A 21,416-nucleotide genomic window follows, 5' to 3' on the forward strand; every position below is an offset into this window, starting at 1 on the left:
GTGAAGTGGCCCTCTGTTATGACACTGGGTTAGATGTTGCTTGGTGAAGTGGCCCTCTGTTATGTCACTGGGTTAGATGTTGCTTGGTGAAGTGGCCCTCTGTTATGACACTGGGTTAGATGTTGCTTGGTGAAGTGGCCCTCTGTTATGTCACTGGGTTAGATGTTGCTTGGTGAAGTGGCCCTCTGTTATGACACTGGGTTAGATGTTGCTTGGTGAAGTGGCCCTCTGTTATGACACTGGGTTAGATGTTGCTTGGTGAAGTGGCCCTCTGTTATGACACTGGGTTAGATGTTGCTTGGTGAAGTGGCCCTCTGTTATGTCACTGGGTTGGATGTTGCTGAGTGAAGTGTCCCTCTGTTGTCACTGGGTTGGATGTTGCTTGGTGAAGTTTCCCTCTGCAATGTCACTGGGTTGGATGTTGCTGGGTGAAGTGTCCCTCTGTGATGTCACTGTGTTGGATGTTGCTGGGTGAAGTGTCCCTCTGTGATGTCACTGTGTTGGATGTTGCTGAGTGAAGTGTCCCTCTGTTGTCACTGGGTTGGATGTTGCTGGGTGAAGTGTCCCTCTGTTATGTCACTGGGTTGGATGTTGCTGGGTGAAGTGTTCCTCTGTTATGTCACTGGGTTGGATGTTGCTAGGTTAAGTGTCCCTCTGTAATGTCACTGGGTTGGATGTTGCTGGGTGAAGTGGCCCTCTGTGAAAAAAATGACATGTGTCTGAGGGAAAGGAAGGAAGAAAGGACGGACGGACGGATGGACGGACAGACAGAAGAAAGGATGGAAGGCAGGCAGGCATGATGCCTGTAAGACGTTGTTAAGGAAGCCCTTTCAAAGGAAAGAAAGAAAGAAAGAAACAAAGAAAGAAAGAAAGGGGGAATGAAAGAAATGGAGAAGGAAGAAAAGGGGGAAAGTTATGAGGGGAGGAAAAAGAGAAAAATGCAGGGTGGCCGCAGTCCCTCCGATACGGCGCAATGCTGAACCGATAAGGCTAGTCTCTGATATGAAGAACTGTTGTAATTGTGAACTGGGCAGACACAGGATTTCCTCCCAACCTGTCATAAATCCTCCCACTCTAAAATAAGGCACCGATGGGCTTGAAAGCAGGCTTTTATTTCCAGCTTGCATACATTGCTATTGCTGCCGCAAAGTGCACGGGTGTTGTGTCGCTGCCTGAGATGGGCTGCCAGCGCTGCTCTCCTTGGCCCCCTTTTACTTCACCCCATTCCCCACCGTAAAGCGCGGTGACAACGTTTCTGCGGTAAGGTTTGTACGGAGCCCTTTTCGCTCTTCTGGTTGCGCCTTTCCCTAGTTTGAGAAATGAACACCAAATAACCAACCGAGGGAAGGCACGCTGTCACCAAATAACCTCCAAACTCCTTGAAGTTGTGCACTTTGCACTGTTGGCACTCTCCAGCAGGTCTGTTCTTGAGCCGAATTTGGACAATGGCCTCTTATCCTTGTTTACATCCCTGAAGGATAGCCACGGAGCTAAGAAAGGGTGCTGTTATATTGATGGGAGAACCATGTTCCATGTCGCAAGGTGGCTAAAAGGACAGCCAGGTTATTGCAGAATCCCCGCATAGGCATCCTGGAGCCGCAGGAGGACCTGGAGGATATCTGGGAATTTTATGAGCATGATAACCAGGCCGATCAGGAGGAGAATCAAAAGGAAGCACTTCAGGAGGAAGAAATTCCTCCGCCTTGGCCTTGTTTTCAAATACTGATCCACACATTCGGCAAAGGAGTACTTCTTGGGGGAGTAGCCCAGCTCCGCACGCGCTTTGTCTATCTTGAAGGTGTGTGTGCAAGAGATGTTGAGCACCTGCAGATCAGAAACCATTAAGCAAAGCGTGAAAAATCAACACATGACAGCAGGGTTCAAAGGGAGGAAGCACGGCCCAGTGCAGCCTCCTCTAACCAGATACTGGTGATAATTGTTGGAGCGTTTAAGGAATCAGTGAGTGTGTGTTTGTGTCAACTGCAAAATAAGATGCACTAAGTTGATTGGTCGGGCTACACTGCGGGAGCTAGCTGAGCCTGGGACTTTGGTTACTGTTACATTTTTGTTCAGGCTTGAGCTATGCATGGAGCTATGTTAACATTAGTATAAACTGCACATAAACATAATGAAGAAAATGCATAGTATGCAATGTATATAATTACTTTATCATTATCGAATGTTTGCTTTGGGTGCCTTTTTGGCATATTTATTATGCTGTTTGTTATAATCCATTTAGGGATTTACTGTGAATCACACTCTCTTATTAAGAAGTTATAGAAATCCTGAAGAAGGGGAAGTCCCCCGAAACAAGGCATCTCAACCCGGGGATCCTTGTCGGACAGTATTTTGAACTATATGGACATTATTTTGGACTTGAGTTTACTTTTTCAAGGACTACTCCAGTATTTAATACATCACTTCAAAGACTGTGTAAATCTTTTCTTAATACTTATCATTTGTTGTGAGAATTCTAACAAGAGAGTGAAGATACTCACCATCATCACAAGTAAAAGGAATATATATCATTTGGAAGAGTGAATTTATCATTCCCAAGCCTTGAGAAAACTCTAGAGGGAAATTACTGAGTAGCATTTAGATGCATTTTCTTCGTTACATTTATGTGCAGTTTAAACCAATTTACACAGTTAATGTTAACATAGCTCTATGTTGATAACAGTTTACACAAAGAGAAGTGAAGAGAGACGGAATCAGTGAGTGTGTGTGTGTCAACTGCAAAATAAGATGCACGAAGCTAATTGGTCAGGCTACACTTAGGGAGTTAGCTGAGCCTGGAATTTTTGGTTACTGTTATATTTTTGTTCAGGCTTGAGCTATGCACGTGCAGAGAAGCACAGAAAGAAGTGAAGCGAGACAGAATCAGTGAGTGTGTGTGTGTGTCAACTGCAAAATAAGATGTACGAAGCTGATTGGTCGGGCTATGCTTGGGGAGCTAGCTGAGCCTGGGACTTTTGGTTACTGTTACATTTTTGTTCAGGCAAGTGCAGAGAAGCACAGATAGAAGCGAAGGGAGACAGAGTTTGGAGTGTGCTCTCGCTTCATGAGCTGCTGAAGGAGTTTATCCACATGGACAAAGAAAGACCATTTTAAATCTCTCATATAAGGACACTAGCTGTGCCCTGCCACGCGTTGCTGTGGCCTATAGTAAAACTTATCAAAGTTGAGGTAGATATCTGCACTATTATGAAAGAGAGGTCCCTACCTATTCCTTCCCCCTTTTCCTTCCCCTTTCTCTACTTTCTTCCTTCTCTACCTCTTTCTTTCTTTCTTTCTTTCTTTCCTTCTTTCACTACTTGGTTTCATCCTTCTCTCTTTCCTTCATTCCCTCCCCCTTTCTTCATTTGCCTTTCTTCCCTCCCTGTTTGCTTCCTTCTTTCACTTTTTATTTCCTTTTATTTCACCACCATCATAACAATAACAATAATGCAATGCATTGCCTCTGGGACCTGACACCTCTCCCATTCCCCCTAAAAGGGTCCCATAGGAACAATAGCATAATAATAATAATAGAAATAACAACCTTTACCCGCCACGTGTTGCTGTGGCCAATCTTCCCTCTTTCTCTCCTTCTTTCCCTCCCTCCCTCCCTCCCTCCCTCCTTCCTTCCTTCCTTCCTTCCTTCCTTCCCATCTTTCCTTCTCTTCTTTCTCTATCTCTTTCCTTCCTTCCCCCTTTTTCTTTCTCTTCTGCTGTCTCTCTTTTCTTTCCTTCCATCTTTCCTTTTCTTTCCTTTTCTTCTTCCTCTAACTTTCCTTCCTTCCCCTTTTTTCTTTACCTCCCTTTCTCTTTCTTCCTTCTTTCCTTCCTTCCTGTCTTTCCTAGATTTTGACAGGGCGGGAAGGGGCGGGGTGGGGTTTGGAGGTGGCCTGAAGTAAAAGGAGGTAAGATTGGGGCAGGGGAGTGATGGAGCCTGAGGTTGCGTGTGTGTGTGCGGCGGCGGGGGGAGTGGGGTTGTGTGTGTGTGTGCGGCGGCGGGGGAGTGGGGTTGCGTGTGTGTGCGGCGGTGGGGGGAGTGATGGAGCGTGGGGTTGCGTGTGTGTGTGCAGTGGCGGGGGGAGTGATGGAGCGTGGGGTTGCGTGTGTGTGCGGCAGGGTGTGTGTGTGTGCGGGAAGCGGCGCGGCGGGGCTTGGAGTGGGCATGGTTTCCGCAGAGGGAACGTTGGCCGGAAGGCCATGTGCGCGCGCGATGGAACTTGCGGCTGGGCGCCAATGCGCATGCTCAGTTGTTTTGCCATTTTGTGAGTGTGTTGTGTTGTTTTTCATTTTGAGTAGATATGTTTGTACCTTGTGGGTTGTGTTATGGGCATGGGAATTTTGGTTAAGTTTCGTTGGGGTTTTTTTGAGTTTTGTTCTTTTGCCGTTTTGTGAGTGTGTTGCTGTGTGGTTTTTCATTTTGAGTAGATATGTTTGTACCTTGTGGGTTGTGTTATGGGCACTGGGATTTTAGTTAAGTTTTGTTGGGGGATTTTTGAGTTTTGTTGTTTTGCCGTTTTGTGAGTGTGTTGTTGTGTTGTTTTTCATTTTGAGTAGATATGTTTGTACCTTGTGGGTTGTGTTATGGGCACGGGGATTTTAGTTAAGTTTTGTTGGGGGAGTTTTGAGTTTTGTTGTTTTGCCGTTTTGTGAGTGTGTTGTTGTGTTGTTTTTCATTTTGAGTAGATATGTTTGTACCTTGTGGGTTGTGTTATGGGCACGGGGATTTTAGTTAAGTTTCGTTGGGGAATTTTTGAGTTTTGTTGTTTTGCCGTTTTGTGAGTGTGTTGTTTTTCATTTTGAGTAGATATGTTTGTACCTTGTGGGTTGTGTTATGGGCACAGGGATTTTGGTTAAGTTTCGTTGGGGGATTTTTGAGTTTTGTTGTTTTGCCGTTTTGTGAGTGTGTTGTTGTGTTGTTTTTCATTTTGAGTAGATATGTTTGTACCTTGTGGGTTGTGTTATGGGCATGGGAATTTTGGTTAAGTTTCGTTGGGGGGTTTTTGAGTTTTGTTTCCTCGTTGGATGCCCCTAACAAATTTATATATATAGATTATGTGAGTTGATGCAACTAATCACACTGTACATATGTTGTTCTGAATTAAGAAAAGTAAACTACTTGTTCTTTATTTTTCACCTGTGTGGCATATTTTCTTTCTCTGGAAAGGCAGTGTGTGGGCTGATCAAACATGAAGTACACGTGGTTTATTTTACATTACGCCACAATGATCATCCACATGCCCCCCAACCAAGTACTGGCTGTGCTTGCTATAACAGCAACTGCAGTCTAAGTCATTGGGAAATGATAATTGGAGGAACCTTTGCTTAATGGACAGTGTCAAACTGCAAAGCATGCTTCGACTCAACCAGAATGGCCAGGAATGATGGAAATTGGAATTCAACAGAAGGGTCATAGAACAGGGGGAAAAGGAAGGGGCCTGAGGTTGTTAGGAATTGTGGGAGTTGAAGTCCAAAACATCTGGAGGGAAGGCCCAAGTTTGCCCATGCCTGGGTTAGAACCACGGGCCATTTAATAATCAACTAATTTCAAAGCAATTATAATAGAAATAAGTAAGGAAAAATGAACTAACTCTTAATTAATTATTCACAAGCTCTCTGAGCAAAAAATCAATAAAGGCAAATCTATATATTACCTCATTCCTGGTGATGGGAGGCGTTATTTCAACAAATGGGTATAACAGGTAGTACAAAATTTCTATTAATATAGCTGTAGAAACAAAAGCAATGATTTGAGATTGCAATGATCAGATCGGAAGGCAGGAAGATGCCACATATTAAGTCTGATTCGCAGCCGATCTGATTCAACATTGTCTTGGCCAGATCTCGAGAACAATATTTTTTAGGACTACAACTCGCTGCTGACCGGAGGGATTTTGCTGTGGTCCAAAAAGCACAGTTTCCGATCTCTGGATAGTTTCAGAACCGAACCAATTCTGGTTGCTTTGCCTGATATTCTACCTAAGAACTTCCATACGCAAGGAAGTTGCATATGGAAGTTCTGCCTCAGAGTCACAAAACTATGAAGTTGGAACCACATACTTCTTAGTTTGGCTACTTTTAGTCCAGCAAAGAAAGAATAGAGAAACAACAAGTTAAACATGAGCCAACAATGTGATGGGATTTTGCTTGGATAAATAGGAGTAGAGTGTCTAGATCAGGGGTTCTCAAACTACGGCCCACGGGCCACTTCCGGCCCGCCAAGGGCACTTATCCGGCCCGCGGAAGAGGAGCACCCCCCCCCCAACAGTGCCTCTCCCTTGGCTGGCTTGCGAGGTGCTTTACGCGCGAGTAGGCTGCGCGGTGCTGCTCCTCCCTCAGCAGGCTCACGCTATCCGTCAGGCCCGATAGGCAGCGTGAGCCAGCCAAGGGAGGCTGCCCCGGCGCTCCATGCAGTCATGCCAGCCACATGACCTTGGAGGTGTCTACGGACAACGCTGGCTCTTCGACTTAGAAATGCAGATGAGCACCACACCCCAGAGTCGTACATGACTGGACTTCATGTCAGAGGAAAACCTTTAACTAGGAAAATTGTGGAAGATCCAGGGTGGGAGAAAGAACTCTTGTCTGTTGGAGGTAGGTATGAATGTTTCAATTGGCTACTTTGATTACCATTTCATAGCCTGACAGTTTTTAGGGAGAATCCTTTGAGAGGTGATTAGCTGGCCCTGATTGTTTCTTGTCTGGAGTTCTCCTGTGTTTGAGTGTTGTTCTTTATTTACAGTTATAATTTTAGAGTTTTTTAAATACTGGTAGCCAGATTTTGTTCAGACTAGAAATAGGAAGATTTCCCATTCTCTGCTCCTGGAATTACTACCTAAAGAGGGCTAGAAAGAACCCCCTCTAAGGGCACTTCCACACAGTAAAATAAGATATGTGCAATGTACATAGGAATTTATTTATTTATTTATTTTAAAAAAAACCTATAGTCCGGCCCTCTAATGGTCTGAGGGACAGTGAACTGGACCCCTGGTCTAAACTTTTTTTTTTACCACTTTGACTAGGGACTCCTCCCTAACATTAGTACCAAAAGGGTTACAAATCAGTTTTTGATCAATTTTAGATTCAGTTTGGTTGTTTGGGGTGCTGATTCAGAAAACTGCATTGGATAGACCACATCAGCTCTACTTTCTGATACAGAACATATGCCATCTAGTAGTTGCCATCTGCTCGCCCACATAAAACCATATTTAATATTCTAGAGCTGCGTACCTTATTTTAGGTCTCACAGTCCACAGGTTGGGAACCATTGGTCTAGATCCAGGGATGTCATGCTACCCCTCTATTCTGCCTTGGTCAGACCAAAACTGGAATATATTGACTCTAAGCTGGAATGTTTCCAGAAGAGGGCGACTAAAATGATCAAGGATCTGGAGAACAAGTCCTATGAGGAGTAGCTTAAAGAGCTGGGCATGTTTATCCTGCAGAAGAGAAGGCTGAGAGGAGACATGAGGGCCATGTATAAATATGTTAGGGGAAGTCATAGAGAGGAGGGAGCAGGCTTATTTTCTGTTGCCCTGGAGACTAGGACGCAGAACAATGACGTCAAACTACAGGAAAGAAAGGAAATTTCCCCTGAACATTAGGAAGAACCTCACTGTGTGAGAGAGCTGTTCAGCAGTGGAACTCTCTGCTCCAGAGTGTGGTGGAGGCTCCTCCTTTGGAGGTTTTTAAACAGAGGTTGGATGGCCATCTGTTGGGGGTGCTTTGAATGCAACTTTCCTGCTTCTTGGCAGAATTGGGTTGGGTTCAATGGGCCACGAGGTCTCTTTCAACTCTATGATTCTGTGAATGACCTCTGGCGGTGGTACTACAGCTCTCATAGTCAGCATGGCCAAAAGATCAACTTTTTCAAGGAATCACATGGCTATATAGCCCAAAAAGGTAACATTTCCAAGCTCTGGATTCATGTTCAGTTAATGCCCTCACCATGATTTGCCGTTGTTACCAAATCGTTAAAACTAGCAGAGAATTCAACCTCCAATGAACGCTGCTTACCTGACAGATGAACCAGAAAAACAGGAACCCTTATCAATGGTTTCCTAGTGCCTAATCTTTCAAACTGAAAGAAACAGTGAGATATTAATTTTAAAACATGAGGAAAGTGGCCGCAGCTTCCAGGGAGACAGAGGGCTTCTACTCACCAGTGGAGACAACCACTCAAAAATGTTCACTTTCTCATTGTCATTGATAAAATAGGCCTGGCCACCCTAGAAGGGATTCAGAGGAAGGACGGAATTAGGAGTTATTACAGAGCATGCGTCAAACTCAAGGTCTGAATTTGGCCTGCCGTGTCCTTTTATGCGGCCCTCCAGAGGCTGGACTACAACTCCTGTCTTCCTCACCATTAGACCTCATGATGGGAGTTGAGATACAGCAACATCTAGAAGACTGCAGTTTCTTCTGTTTAGTCAGGAGAGTGGGTTTGAATTACTGTATATACTTGAGTATAAGCCTAGCTTTTCAGCCCCCTTTTTAGACTGAAAAAGCTCCCCTCAGCTTGAGTCAAGGTTATTTATTATTTTATTTATTTATTTATTATTTGAACTTACATGCTGCCACTCCCCTGGGGCTCGGAGCAGCTTACAAGAATGGCTAAAATCTAACACAATTTTAAAACAATTTAAAACAATTTAAAAACAGCAATATCAAACATTAAAAGCCTGTCGAAACAGGTATGTTTACTCTGTTATTAGTATCATTTTATTACATTTATTATTTTACTCTATTTATTATTATTACATTTACATTATTTCACACTATTATTATTTTATTACATTTATTTTACTCTATTATTAGTAGTAGTAAATTTATTATTTTACTCTATTATTATTGCATTTATTTTACTTTGTTATTATTACATTTATTATTTTATTCTATTATTACTGTTGTTATTACATTTTCATTATTTAACTCTATTATTATTTTTATTACATTTATTATTTTACTCTCATTATTATTGGAAGGATACGTAAGCACATTTACATTGAAGAAGGTAAGAATAATGGTTCAATCAGAGTTGGACAGTCTTACCTTACATTACAGTTTTATGTAAATCTTCAGAAATATTTAATCGGATTCCTCAATTACTGTAATATTATTGGTATCTATTTTTATATTGAAATTTACCATTTGCTGCTACATTTCCCACCCTTGGCTTATATTCGAGTCAATACGTTTTCCCGGTTTTTTGTGGTAAAATTAGGTGTCTTGGCTTATATTCGGATCGGCTTATACTCGAGTATATACGGTAGATACAAAGCTTCTCACAAAACGCCTCACAACACAAGGAGTGACCATCACTCAAAAAATTATTATTTTGTCATTTGGGAGTTATAGTTGCTGGGACTTATAGTTCACCTACAATCAAAGAGCATTCTGAACTCCATCAATGATGGAATTGAACCAAACTTGGCACACAGAACTCCCATGACCAACAGAAAATACTGGAAGGGTTTGGTGGCCATTGACCTTGAGTTTGGGAGTTGTAGTTCACCTACATCCAGAGAGCACTGTGGACTCAAGCAATGATGGATCTGGACCAAACTTGGCACAAGCACTCAATACGCCCAAATATGAACACAGATGGAGTTTGGGGAAATAGACCTTGACATTTGGGAGTTGTAGTCACTGGGATTCACAGTTCACCTACAATCAAAGAGCATTCTGAACCGCATGAATGACAGAATCGGGGCAAACTTCCCTCACAGAACCCCCATGACCAACAGAAAATACTCAAGGCCATCCAATCCAACTCCCTTCATCAGGGCAAGAAAACGTAATCAAAGTCCTCCTGACAAAGAGCCATCCAGCCATAGATATAGATAGATAGGTAGATAGATAGATAGATAGATAGATAGATAGATAGATAGATGATAGATAGATATGATTCACACACAAATATAGTATCATAGCTTTGAAAGGGACCCCTAAAGAAGGACAATATGTTGCATGTTCCAGGGTGGGCAAACCAGACACTCTCCACATTAACACTGACAAAGAAACAGCAAGAAATACTGTTTACCCACAAGCAGAAAGAAATTACATATATTAGAAACCAACACTTTCTCATTACTTCATTTTTGAGATCACCAGACTGGGCCACAGCAACGCGTGGCAGGGGACAGCTAGTAATATTATAATTATATATTTTATATTACATGTAATATTACTAATAATATTACAATATAATGGTATAGTACAATATAGTAATATATAATACTGATATTACTATGCTAATAATATAATATATTGTATGTATCTATATCTTGTAAGCCGCTCTGAGCCCCCTTTGGGTGAGAAGGGCGGCATATAAATGTCGCAAATAAATAAATAAATATTGAGGATGCCCTAATATTTTCAGTGTTACTCTGACCCTCATCTCAAAAGTTTTAAAAGTCACATCAAAGCATCAATTCAAAAAAGGAATGGGAGAAACGGATGAACGAGGTGGGCCTTGACTTACAGCTATGTACTTCTTCTCCGGAGTGAGTGCCTCAGCAGCAAGGATATGAGCTTGGACAAGATTTTTGATGTGGACCCAGTTCATTAAAGTGTTGGAATCCCCAACTCTGAAGGCAAACAATCCTCTCTCAATATTCAACTGTTGGAACACAGGAAACGTGAAAGGGTTAAGGTATTGCCGAATTAGCAACAGAACAGATATGACGCGAGAGACCTGTGCCATTTCTCTGGATTTCAAAAAAGAGAGACTAGCTCAAAAAGAAATGGCTGGAATAAGTTTCTGGGAAGGGAGTTCCATAACAGAGATGCTGTTACATAGAATGACTCATTTTAAGCCCCTTCTACACTGCCATATATAATGCAGATTATCTGCTGTGAACTGGATTATTGTTGTATGTCAGCCTGTTCACCCTGCGATTGTGCCTGATGTTCATGCTGATGTTCATGATGGTAGTGGGCATGATGGTCCAGTTGCTGGGCCAGGGTCTGTTGAGATTGTGGATGAGGGGTTGCTTGGGCCTGAGCTAAGATCAGAAGAGAGGCCTGAGCTACGCCAGGAAGATTCACAAGGCCACATTCCTGAGAGAGGCCTCTCACCACTTTTCTCAGAGCAAGTGTCTGAAAATGATGCTGAGATTGATTTGCCAGGTGTAGGAGTTAATGAGGGAGGGGATAGTGAAACCATGGACAGAAAGCACAGTTTTAGTAAACAGAGGCAGAATTTTAGGGGACTAAGGCATCAGTTCAGCTACAGCAAAAGAAAGATAACAAATCATTATCTGGTGGGGAAATTAAGAAAAATGCTTTCCTTTTAGTTTTGGAATCTGATTATAATATCAATGGGAGATGATTGCCTCAGTCAAGTCAACTGTTATTTTATCATGGTCTTGCTTTCAAGTGCTCTGAGTTTCATGTACCAAGTTTTTGCCAAGCTTAAGTTTTGCCTATGGGACTTTCCTGCTGTTTTGTTTCATGGTTTCAGGTGCCTTGTTTCATGGATTTCTATGTACTCGTGGATCTCGTTACCCTTTGTAGCTTATGGTCTATTTTGGACTTTGGATCTTTACGGTTTTGCTATTTTTTACTGCTTTGCGTTTTTGTCTGTTTGTTTGTTTTGTTCAGTTAGAAATGTAAAACAATGGTCTGGTTGCCCCTGACATGATAAATAAACTGCTTTGCTTACATATATTGTACAATAAACTGCTTCCTGGTTTTACCAAGCTGGTGTTCCTGCTCTGGTGTACGACAATTATATGGCAGTGTAAAAAAAGTTAAAGGTTGTCCCTTAACATTAAGTCCAGTCATGTCTGACTCTGGGGTGTGGTGCTCATCTCCATTTCTAAGCCGAAGAGCTGGCGTTGTCCGTAGACACCTCCGAGGTCATGTGGCCGGCATGACTGCATGGAGCGCTGTTGAATGGCAGTGTAGACTCATATAATCCAGTTCAAAGAAGACAATATAGATTATCTGCTTTGATAATCTGGATTATATGGCAGTGTAGAAGAGTCCTTAGACAGCAAATGGTATTTTGAGCTAGTCAAGATACATACTGCTAGTCGGGGCAAATGCCTTTCTTCTTCTGGCCCATAGATGCCTGGTGATCGAAGAGCACATGTGTAGAGTTTACCGCCTCCTATGAAACAAGACACAATAAGAATTGATTCAGTCAAGCAGCTGAGGGGGAAAAGGAAAGGACCTGAGGCTGTTACGAACTGTGGGAGTTGAAGTCCAAAACACCTGCAGGGCTTAAGTGTGCCCATGCCTGAACTACTGGGTCACATGGCTTATATACACAGAATGAAAACAGGAAGCCATGTTGTTCATTACCACAGGCAGCAAAATGTCCTGACCTGGCCTTAGGCGGTAGGCTTTTAAATTTCAGGGGAAAAATAAATACCTGCTAGTGGTGATTCATTAGCTGCCAGTACCATTTGTTCTGCAATGGCCTTGGTTCTGGAATATTCGTTAACATGCTAAAAAAAAAAAGGACAAAATGTAATTAATACAATTAATCACACAAGTCGGATCATTTATCATGCCCGGTAGTAAAATTATTTGTAACTAAATTAAAAAGTAAAGCACGAATGAAGTAGTTGAACAGGTAGGCAAGTAATAATAATAATAATATATTTGTATTCCACTCTATCTCCCCAAGAGGACTCAGGACTGATTATAGAACCCATATACAGCAAACATTCAATGCTGTTATACAATTAACAGGTACAGACAATATAGAAACAGAGGGAAAGGCTTTCCCCATCTTTTTCCATTTCCGGCACCTGGCGGCTGTGCCACAAGTTGCTCCATTTTCCATGCCAGGGAGCTTTGTCATCCTTAGACGTCCTCCAAATCAAATTTCCGGCTTGTCCTTATGAGTGCCTCTTTTATTACTTTCCCAATTAAAGCGGTACCTATTTATCTACTCACATTTCACATGGTCTTGAACTGCCAATCTTTGATCGGCAGGATTTTCTGCAGTTTAGAGGTTTAACCCGCTGTGCTAAGCCCGGTCCCTCTTCTCCTGCTTTCCTCTTCATACATTGTTCACAGAGGCCCCATCTACACTGCCATATAATCCAGATTATCAAATCAGCTAATCCACATTATCTGCTTTGAACCAGATTATATGAGTCAACATTGCCAGATAATCCAGTTCAAAGCAGGTAATCTGGATTTTATGTGACAATGGAGAAGGGGCCACAGTCACTATATTTAAACAGCTACCAAAGCATGCCCCAGCTTTCTCTAACTCAATGCCTTTCAGATGTATTGAACTACAAATGCCATCATCTTCACTCAAAATGCCTGCTTGTGCTTCATGTTTGCTGGCCATTTTCTTAACAGTTTAACTGTGTTGAACTGCATTATATGGCACTGTAGATGGGGCCTAAGTCGGCATTTGTATTATCCCAAACCGCAGAAGCAAGAAGCAAGGCTTAGGAAGAATTCCCCGTTTAAACCACCAGTACTACAATTTGTTGGTTTTTTAACAGCCATGAATGGCAGTCAGATACAAAAAACATATGTTTTTTTCATCCCCAAAAAATCAACTGTTCACCTATCCTCCAGTTCAATATTCTTATTGAGCACGCTTAATTAATGGGAAAAATAATTTTCCTGTAAGAAATTAGGCTACTGACAAGAAGTCCTATCCTTCCAGTTTCCCCACACCTGAATCGTGCAATAAAGCATTCTAAACTAACATGAAATGAGAGTTCAATTACCTTATCGAGGGGAAAATAAGTCACGGATGCCTCATCTCCATCTATAATGGTTTGTCCCGCAAATACCACATTGACTGAGCTGGTGTACACCAATCTGGGAATGTTTCGTTGTTTGCAAACTGCGGAGGTGCAAGATATAAAATCATTTATTATGGATGAGAGCAACATGGAAGGAACTTTTAAAAAAACAAGTGTTTTTACAGCATTCGTTTGGCTTTTAGACTTCACATCTCAGAAATAATTGGCCAGCATGGCAAAAATAAAAAATAAACAAGTACCCTTTCCATTTTATCATGACAGTTTGACAGGGGCCGCAGTGGCACAATGTGTTAAACCATTTAACTGTTGAATCTGCTGACCTAAAGGTTGGCAGTTTGAAGCTGTGGGTCAGGGTGAGTTCCCACTGTTAGCCCTAGCCCCTGCCAACCTAACAGTTAGAAAGCATGCAAATGTGAATAAATCAATAGGTACTGCATTGGTGGGAAGGTAACAAAGGAGCCCATGCAGCCATGCCGGTAACATGACCAGGAGATATTTACGGACAACAGGCTCCTCGGCTGATGCACTCCAGGACAGGAAAAGCCCTCTGACTTTAAACACCATACCATTGGATGGGAAACAATCCTTTTATTGGAGATAATTAAAAAACAGTAAAGTAAAAAAAAAACACTTTAAAGGAACAGGTAAATCCAATTAGGTAGGAAGATAAGCAGGAGCAAAGTAGTCCAGGGTAATAGTCAACAAAGTCAATAAAAACAAAGTCAAAGCTTCCCAAATAAAATGCAAGAAATCAGGAAACATGAATCCAAGACATGAATATAAAAGCATAGAATCCAAGAATTAAAACCATGAAACAAAGGCACTTAAACATGAACATTCCAAGCAAAGCTTCCATGAAACAAGGATGCGATCTTGACTTGATTCCAAACTATTCTTCATCTGACTACATATCCTGTACTTGGGACTTTTATCTCCTCGTTAGCTATGTCTCTAGTGCTCAGAAATTGGTTTCGCTTTAACTGAGAATTTCTTATCTTTTTCTCTCGGAGCCTGACAGAACACCAAAGCCATTGTTTGGCTGTCCTGTTTTGACTGATCTCCTCTCATCTTATCTATTTGCTCATTATCTATTTACTCATTAATTTCTGCAGCTGGGCCAAGTGCTGAGCTGTTTTCATGTTCTTTATCATGGGAACCGCCCTGAGTCGCCTCCGGGCTGATATGGGCGGGATAGAAATGATGATGTAAATAAATAACTCTCTGGTAACAATTCAGAAAGCACACCATCATCCCCACACCCCTCAGGGACATTCTCATGGGAAACTACACTTTGAACAGGGATCTCCTGGTCATTCTCTCCATCAATATCAATGACTAAACCATTGCCATCTTGAAACTCATCTTGAAACTCATTGACATAACTCCCCACGTCCAAACTACCCTGATCCTGAAACACAATCACAGGTTGAGCTCCAACATCGCCTTGGAAATGGAACAAGAGCACCTCCCCATGGCCAGAGTTGAGCACTGCCTCGAGTAGGCTGCTAGGAATTGTGGGAGTTGAAGTCCAAAACACCTGGAGGGCTGAAGTTTGGGAATGACTATTCAAAACTACAAAGAACATCAATGCTGCCTTCTATTCTGCAAAAGCTGCCACCAGCCCATGCACACCCCAAGGAAATCAAAGGCACGCACCTTCAAGAACGACTTCAGTTCCCCCAATGTTGATGGACTGAATTTCTTTCTTACGCAACTAAGAAAAGTGGAGAGAGACTTAAGTGTCACAGCAGCTGCTGTAGAAAAAACAAGATAACTACTTTATTCCATTTTTGCTAAAAATGATTCTGCAGACCTCTTAATCTGGAAGACAACTGGCCAGGTGCCTGCAGAAGTTCATTTTTGCTCTTTTGGGGCTATGAAAAGAAAGAGAGAAGCCTGCCTCTCTGTTCTGCTTTGATCAGACCTCACCTAGACACCACAATCCAAGAAATATTTTGAACAGCTGGAGCATGTCCAGAGGTGGATGACTAAAATGATCAAAGGTTTGGAAAGCATGAATTCCTATGAAGAGTGGCTTAAAGAGCAGTATGTTTAGCCCGCAAAAGAGAAGACACAAGAGCCATGTTTAAATGTTTGAAAGGATATCATAAGGGAGCAGGCTTGTTTTCTTCTGCCCTGGAGACATGGGCCCCTTCCATACAGCTGAACTAGATTATATGGCAGTGTAGACCCAGATAATCTAGTTCAAAGCAGATATTATGGATTATCTACCTTGATATTCTGGGTTATATGGCTGTGTGGAAGGACCCTAGCACTCAATGGAGTCATTGGTTCAAATGTTAGGAAGGAGTTCCTGACCATAAGAAGAGCTGTCCAACAGTGGAACTCTCTGCCTCAGAATTTTAAAGAGGCTCCTTCTCTGGAGGCTTTTAAACAGAGGTTGGATGGCCATCTGTTGGAGGAGATTTGATTGTGATTTCCTGCATGGGCAGAGGGTTGGACTGGATGGTCCTTGGGATCTCGTCCAACTGTATGATTCTATGGCCAATTAATGGAGTTCAAATTAGAGTGACCAGAGGACAAAGTCACACAATAGTGGGCAAAAGAAAGCCCTTCATGCACAACTCTGTGATTCTATGATCCTTGGACATAGCACAATGGAAGATGGTCCTTGGTTTCAGGTTTTGGTCATTCCCAGTTAAGTAGATCAAGCCTGCCAATTTGTTGTTACTCATGCTAAAAAACCAAAATTAAAAATTATTGCCAATCTATTCCAAATCACTCAGAAATCCACCAATAGATCAGGCATGGGAAAAATGTTGGCCTTCCGAGTGCTTTGGACTTCAACTCCCACAATTCATAACAGCCTCAGGGCCCTTCCTTTTCCCCCTCAGCTGCTTAAGCATTAAGAGTTGAAGTCCAAAACACAGGGAAGCTCGAAGTTTTCCCATGCCTGCAACAGATTAATATTGATCTTCTTGTCAGAAATTAGCTGGGTATTGTTGATTACAAAAGTGTGAGTCAAGCACTGAAATAGTTAGTAGGCCGAAGGCTGTTAGAGTCAATGAGCCAAAGCTAGTGTTGTCCTGAGGAGTGTGAGGTAAACCTCTGTGTGAGAGAAGCCTTGTGTGAGAAAGCTCCAGTGTGAAGGCTGCTGCGTGTAAAGCTACTATGTATTTGTTTATTTGTAACTAGCTTGGGGACCCGGCGCTGCCCGGGTTATTTGAGAAAGGAATTGTGTCTCAAGGTTGGTCTTTATCAGTTGGCTCGCAGTGGTCTTAGGAAGTTAGTGAAGGTATTGCGAGTCCCATCATCTGTGGTCTTTCTTTATTTGGATAAGTGTCGCTGTGGATTCAGGAAGTGAGTTAAGTGACTGCAAGTCCCATCATCCATTGTCAAATTCTTCCAAACCGCACCAGGATGTAGAGTGGGTCGTGCGGGCTCTCTGTGTAAATTGTGGTCCTGATCCATCATTGTTGGCAGTTGTAATGGTCTTAGGAAGGGAGTGCAGGTATTGCAAGTCCCATCATCCATGGTGCATCCTACTCCAAACCGCACCAGGATGTAGAGTGCTTCATGGAGACTCAATGTGCCAAGTTTGGTCTTTATCGGTAATTGGATGAGGGTTGCAGTGGTCTCAAGAATTGAGCAAAGGTACTGCAAGTCCCATAATCCATGGTCCATCCCCGGCCAAACCACACCAGGATGTAAAGTGGATCATGAGAGGTCTATTGCCAAGTTTGGTCCTGATCAGTCATTAGATGAGGTTAACAGCGGTCTCAGAATGTGAGTGATGGTACTGCAAGTCCCATCATCCATGGTTCATCCTCCTCCAAACTGCAGTAGGATGTAGAGTGGGTCATAGGGGCTTTGTGTGCCAAGTTTGGTCTGTATTGGTAATTGTCTGACTCAGCCCCTGGCCTTTTCCTTTCCTCTCTTTGTCATCTCGGAATCTTGGAATTGAGGCTGGCCAATCAGAGACCATATGCAAATTTCCTTCTCATGTCTCCGTTTTTATCATGAACCCTCTTCTCCACCAGGGGCTCCTATTGAAGCTGGCCAATCAGAGACCATATGCAAATAGCACCACAGCGGCAGCCGATCAGAACGCTGGCACATACTCCTCCCACCACACTTTTGTCCTCCGCATACAAACTTTGACTTTTATTATATGTATAGATAGATAGATGGGTTGTTGTAGGTTTTTTTGGGCTATGTGGCCATGTTCTAGAGACATTTTCTCCTGACGTTTCGCCTGCATCTATGGCAAGCATCCTCAGAGGTAGTGAGGTCTGTTGGAACTAGGAAAAAGGGTTTATATATCTGTGGAATGACCAGGGTGGGGCAAAGGACTCTTGTCTGCTGGAGTTAGGTGTGAATGTTTCAACTGATTTGTTTATTTGTAATGTTTGGCTACCAAAAACCTCCTAAAGAAAATATAACATTGCCCCCTGTGTTTTTGTTCTTTTTATCACTTTGAGCTACTGCTGCTGGGTCACGCTGCTGCTAATAAGTTACTCTGCTGTACATTTATGAGGAGGGTCTTTGTTAATAACTCAACCAACATTTCTCCCATCTCAGGCTGGATCTACACTGCCATACAAAATCCAGATTATCTGCTTTGAACTGGATTATATGGCAGTGTGGACTCATACAATCCAGTTCAAAGCAGACAATATGGATGATCTGCTTTGATAATCTGGATGATATGGCAGTGTAGATCCAGCCTCATTCCCAAAGAATCCATACTGCTGGTCTCAAATGGTCAATCCAGTGCAAAAACTAAAAGATAAAGAAGAAAAGGCACACTTACTTGTTCTGATCCGGACATTCCATATGCAGCTGAATGAATGACACAGTCTGCCCCTTCACACGCAGCATAGAAGTCCCTGAAGACTCGCACATCAGCCTACAACATAGGCAAGAATTTGGTTGAGTGGCGATTTGGGGTAGCTATTTAACATGTCTCTAATGAAGTTGTTACACACTTCTGCCTCAGTTAATGCTGCATACAGTACAATATATTGGAAGGCTTAGGTCCAGATATACAGTATCTGTGATTGCAAATGTGACAGAAGATGAAAACGAGAAATCCACAAAAGAAGCACGAGGACATTGAGGGTGTCCCTATAGTTGGTGGCCATAGCCTTGGAAAATGAGGCATTCACTTTGAAGGCAGCATTGGGGATGAGTGGAAACCTCAGCTGGGACGCGAATCGAGGCAGTTTACAGTTGGCAATCAATGCCCCACAAAATAAAATAATATAAAACATAAAAACAATAAAACAAAACCATAAAGCACAAGTCCTCAGGTGCTCTTGTTCCATTTTCCACGATTATGAGCCTGTGATTCACAGACCCTCCTGGTCGTGTTTTGCCGGCATGGCTCCAGGGGTGCCTTTTACCTTCCCACCGAGCCAGTAACTACTGAACAACTCACATTACATGTTTTCAAACAGCTAGATTGGCAGGAGCTAGGGCCGACAACCAGAGCTCATCCCAACCTTCCAGTCAGCAAGTTTTTCTGCAGCTAGCAGTCCATATTATCAAACTTTCTCAAGAATGGTTTTAAACAGCTCCAACAGATGTAGTGATACTTAAAAAATGCAAAAAGTATATTTACATAATTATTTCTTTTGAAAAATATGGCAAAAAGAAAAAAAAGTAAATACCTGTACAACTTGTACTCCTTTTGGAATTTCCCACTGACACGGCTTTACGTCATAGAGAATGACTTCCGTTCCTGATTTGGCAAGGGCCCGGCCGAGAGTGAAGCCGAAACACCCAGACCCTCCAGTGACCACCGTCTTGTCGCTGACTCTCTTTAGGGCTGGCTTACTGCTGCCTGGTTTTTGCTCACAGGGTTTGGGGCACGGCTTGCAGGCAGTTTGGCGTTTCCGGTCCTTGTAGGGCGGTTTCTCCATTGTGGGCTGAGGCATTCCGTGATTGACCAGGTTGTCTGTTACACAGCTCCATACAGGGTACCAATCGCTCACCTTCTCATAACCTGTTTAGAGAGTATAAGGATCAGTTATGCTGCAGTTGCACAAGTTCTCAGTTATTTGGTCGATGCAGGTGCTCATATAAGTCAGCATTTCCCCCTTCATGTTGCATGTCTTAGTGATGCATGTCTTAAGACAGGCATGGGCAAAGTTTGGCCCTTCCTCCAGGTGTTTTGGACTTCAGCTCCCACAATTCCTGACCTCAAACTTTGTCCATGTCTGTCTTAAAAGGTGTGTCAGCAACATGAAATGTTTGAAAAGCTTTGATCTTGAGTAAAATGGTAAACTAAGTGTATGATGCATTTAAATACAACTGTTGAAAAAGAAGCCACAACACAGGGATCTCTACTCCACCTCTCAATTGCTTCTATTCAAAAGGAGGCATTGTCTTCCTGGCAGATGGAGCACTTGCACAGAATTCTACCTCCACTGTTTGTGCAACTAAATCAGGCCTGGGAAAACTTGGGTCCATGAGAGCGAAAAGAAAAAGACATGATGCTATTAGAAATTGTGGGTGCTGAAGTCCAAAACCCTGGAGGGAGGGCCATGTTTGTCCATGCCTGGTCTACACCGTTGTCCGAATGTCCCAACTGCTTTATGGTTGTTACAAACCGAATCTGATCCATACCAAAATAATAATAGTAATAATAATAAATTTTATTTTGTTACTTCATGGATTTTGTTGTGATGTATTTTTTCTGTTATTTTGTGTTTAACTTTATATTATTTTTAGGCTTGGCCTCATGTTTGGGGAGATGGTGGTAGGGTATAAATAAAGATTATTATTATTATTGGCACAAAAGCACAGTATGTCACAGTAAACGAGATCTATATGCTGGATTTCGTATCACAAAATCACAAGTCGAACACTTGCCAAGCGTCTAGGATGCCAGAAAACCGCACTATTATTATTATTATTATTATTATTATTATTATTATTATTATTATATCCTGCCTTTATTTGTATCTCCCAGAGGGACTCGGGGCAGCTCACAAAGCACTCAAGGTGCGACATGCAAAATACAAGTGCAAAACAAAACATATGAGTAGACCATAAACAATCAACACAACATCATAAATCTACAGCAACCCCTGTTAAAAACAATAAAATACAGCAATTGCCAGAGTTAAAACCAGTAGTATTTGATCTCAGAAGTATAAAGGGCTAATAAAGAATCTAAAGGTCCTCTAAAGATTTGAGATATCATCTTTTGCCTTTAAACTTACACTGGTATTTCCTAGAGCTTTCAAGTTGATATGAGTCAGCACCACTATGGTGAGAAATTAAAATCTATTACCAATAAAAAAAGAATCTAAAGGTCCTCATATAGATTATTAGAGAGTCTAAATCAAGGGTCCTCAAACTAAGGCCCGGGGGCTGGATACGGCCCTCCAAGATCATTTACCTAGCCCTTGTTCAGGATCAATCTAAGTCTGAAATGACTTGAAAGCACAACAACAACAACCCTATTTCATCAGCTAAAAGCAGGCCCACACTTCCCATTGAAATACTAATAAGTTTATATTTGTTTAAATTGTTCTTAATTTTAATTATGGTATTGTTTTTAAGGGTTTTTTTGCACTACAAATAAGATATTATGTGCAGTGTGCATAGGAATTCATTCATGTTTTTTCCAAATTATAATCCGGCCCTCCAACATCTTGAGAGGCTGTGACCTGGCCCTCTGTTTAAAAAGTTTGAGGACCCCTGGTC

General features: G+C 42.2%; 1 protein-coding gene across 1 annotated transcript; it reads right to left on the reverse strand.

The window, feature by feature from the left end:
* Positions 1-1,563: 1,563 nt before the first annotated feature.
* Positions 1,564-19,627, reverse strand: LOC132780697 (putative short-chain dehydrogenase/reductase family 42E member 2). The gene is made up of 11 exons (XM_060784431.2): positions 19,373-19,627; positions 18,514-18,609; positions 15,396-15,453; positions 13,701-13,819; positions 12,374-12,449; positions 12,027-12,109; positions 10,478-10,615; positions 8,157-8,222; positions 8,011-8,074; positions 5,649-5,722; positions 1,564-1,824 (listed from the first exon to the last, which is right to left on the reverse strand). The coding sequence occupies exons 1-11, from the start codon at positions 19,622-19,624 to the stop codon at positions 1,564-1,566; spliced, it is 1,287 nt and encodes a 428-aa protein (XP_060640414.2). The 5' UTR covers positions 19,625-19,627.
* Between the last annotated feature and the right edge of the window lie 1,789 nt (positions 19,628-21,416).

Source organism: Anolis sagrei, chromosome X (assembly GCF_037176765.1).
Source record: "Anolis sagrei isolate rAnoSag1 chromosome X, rAnoSag1.mat, whole genome shotgun sequence".
In the NCBI taxonomy this organism is placed as follows: Eukaryota; Metazoa; Chordata; class Lepidosauria; order Squamata; family Dactyloidae; genus Anolis; species Anolis sagrei.

Excerpts from the sequence above, each read along its gene's own strand:
- LOC132780697 (XM_060784431.2), bottom strand. The coding sequence starts at position 19,624 with ATGGAGAAACCGCCCTACAAGGACCGGAAACGCCAAACTGCCTGCAAG. Across the intron at positions 12,450-13,700 it reads CTTATTTTCCCCTCGATAAG|CATGTTAACGAATATTCCAG; the intron begins GTAATTGAACTC and ends TTTTTTTTTTAG. Across the intron at positions 1,825-5,648 it reads CTCCCATCACCAGGAATGAG|GTGCTCAACATCTCTTGCAC; the intron begins GTAATATATAGA and ends TCTGATCTGCAG.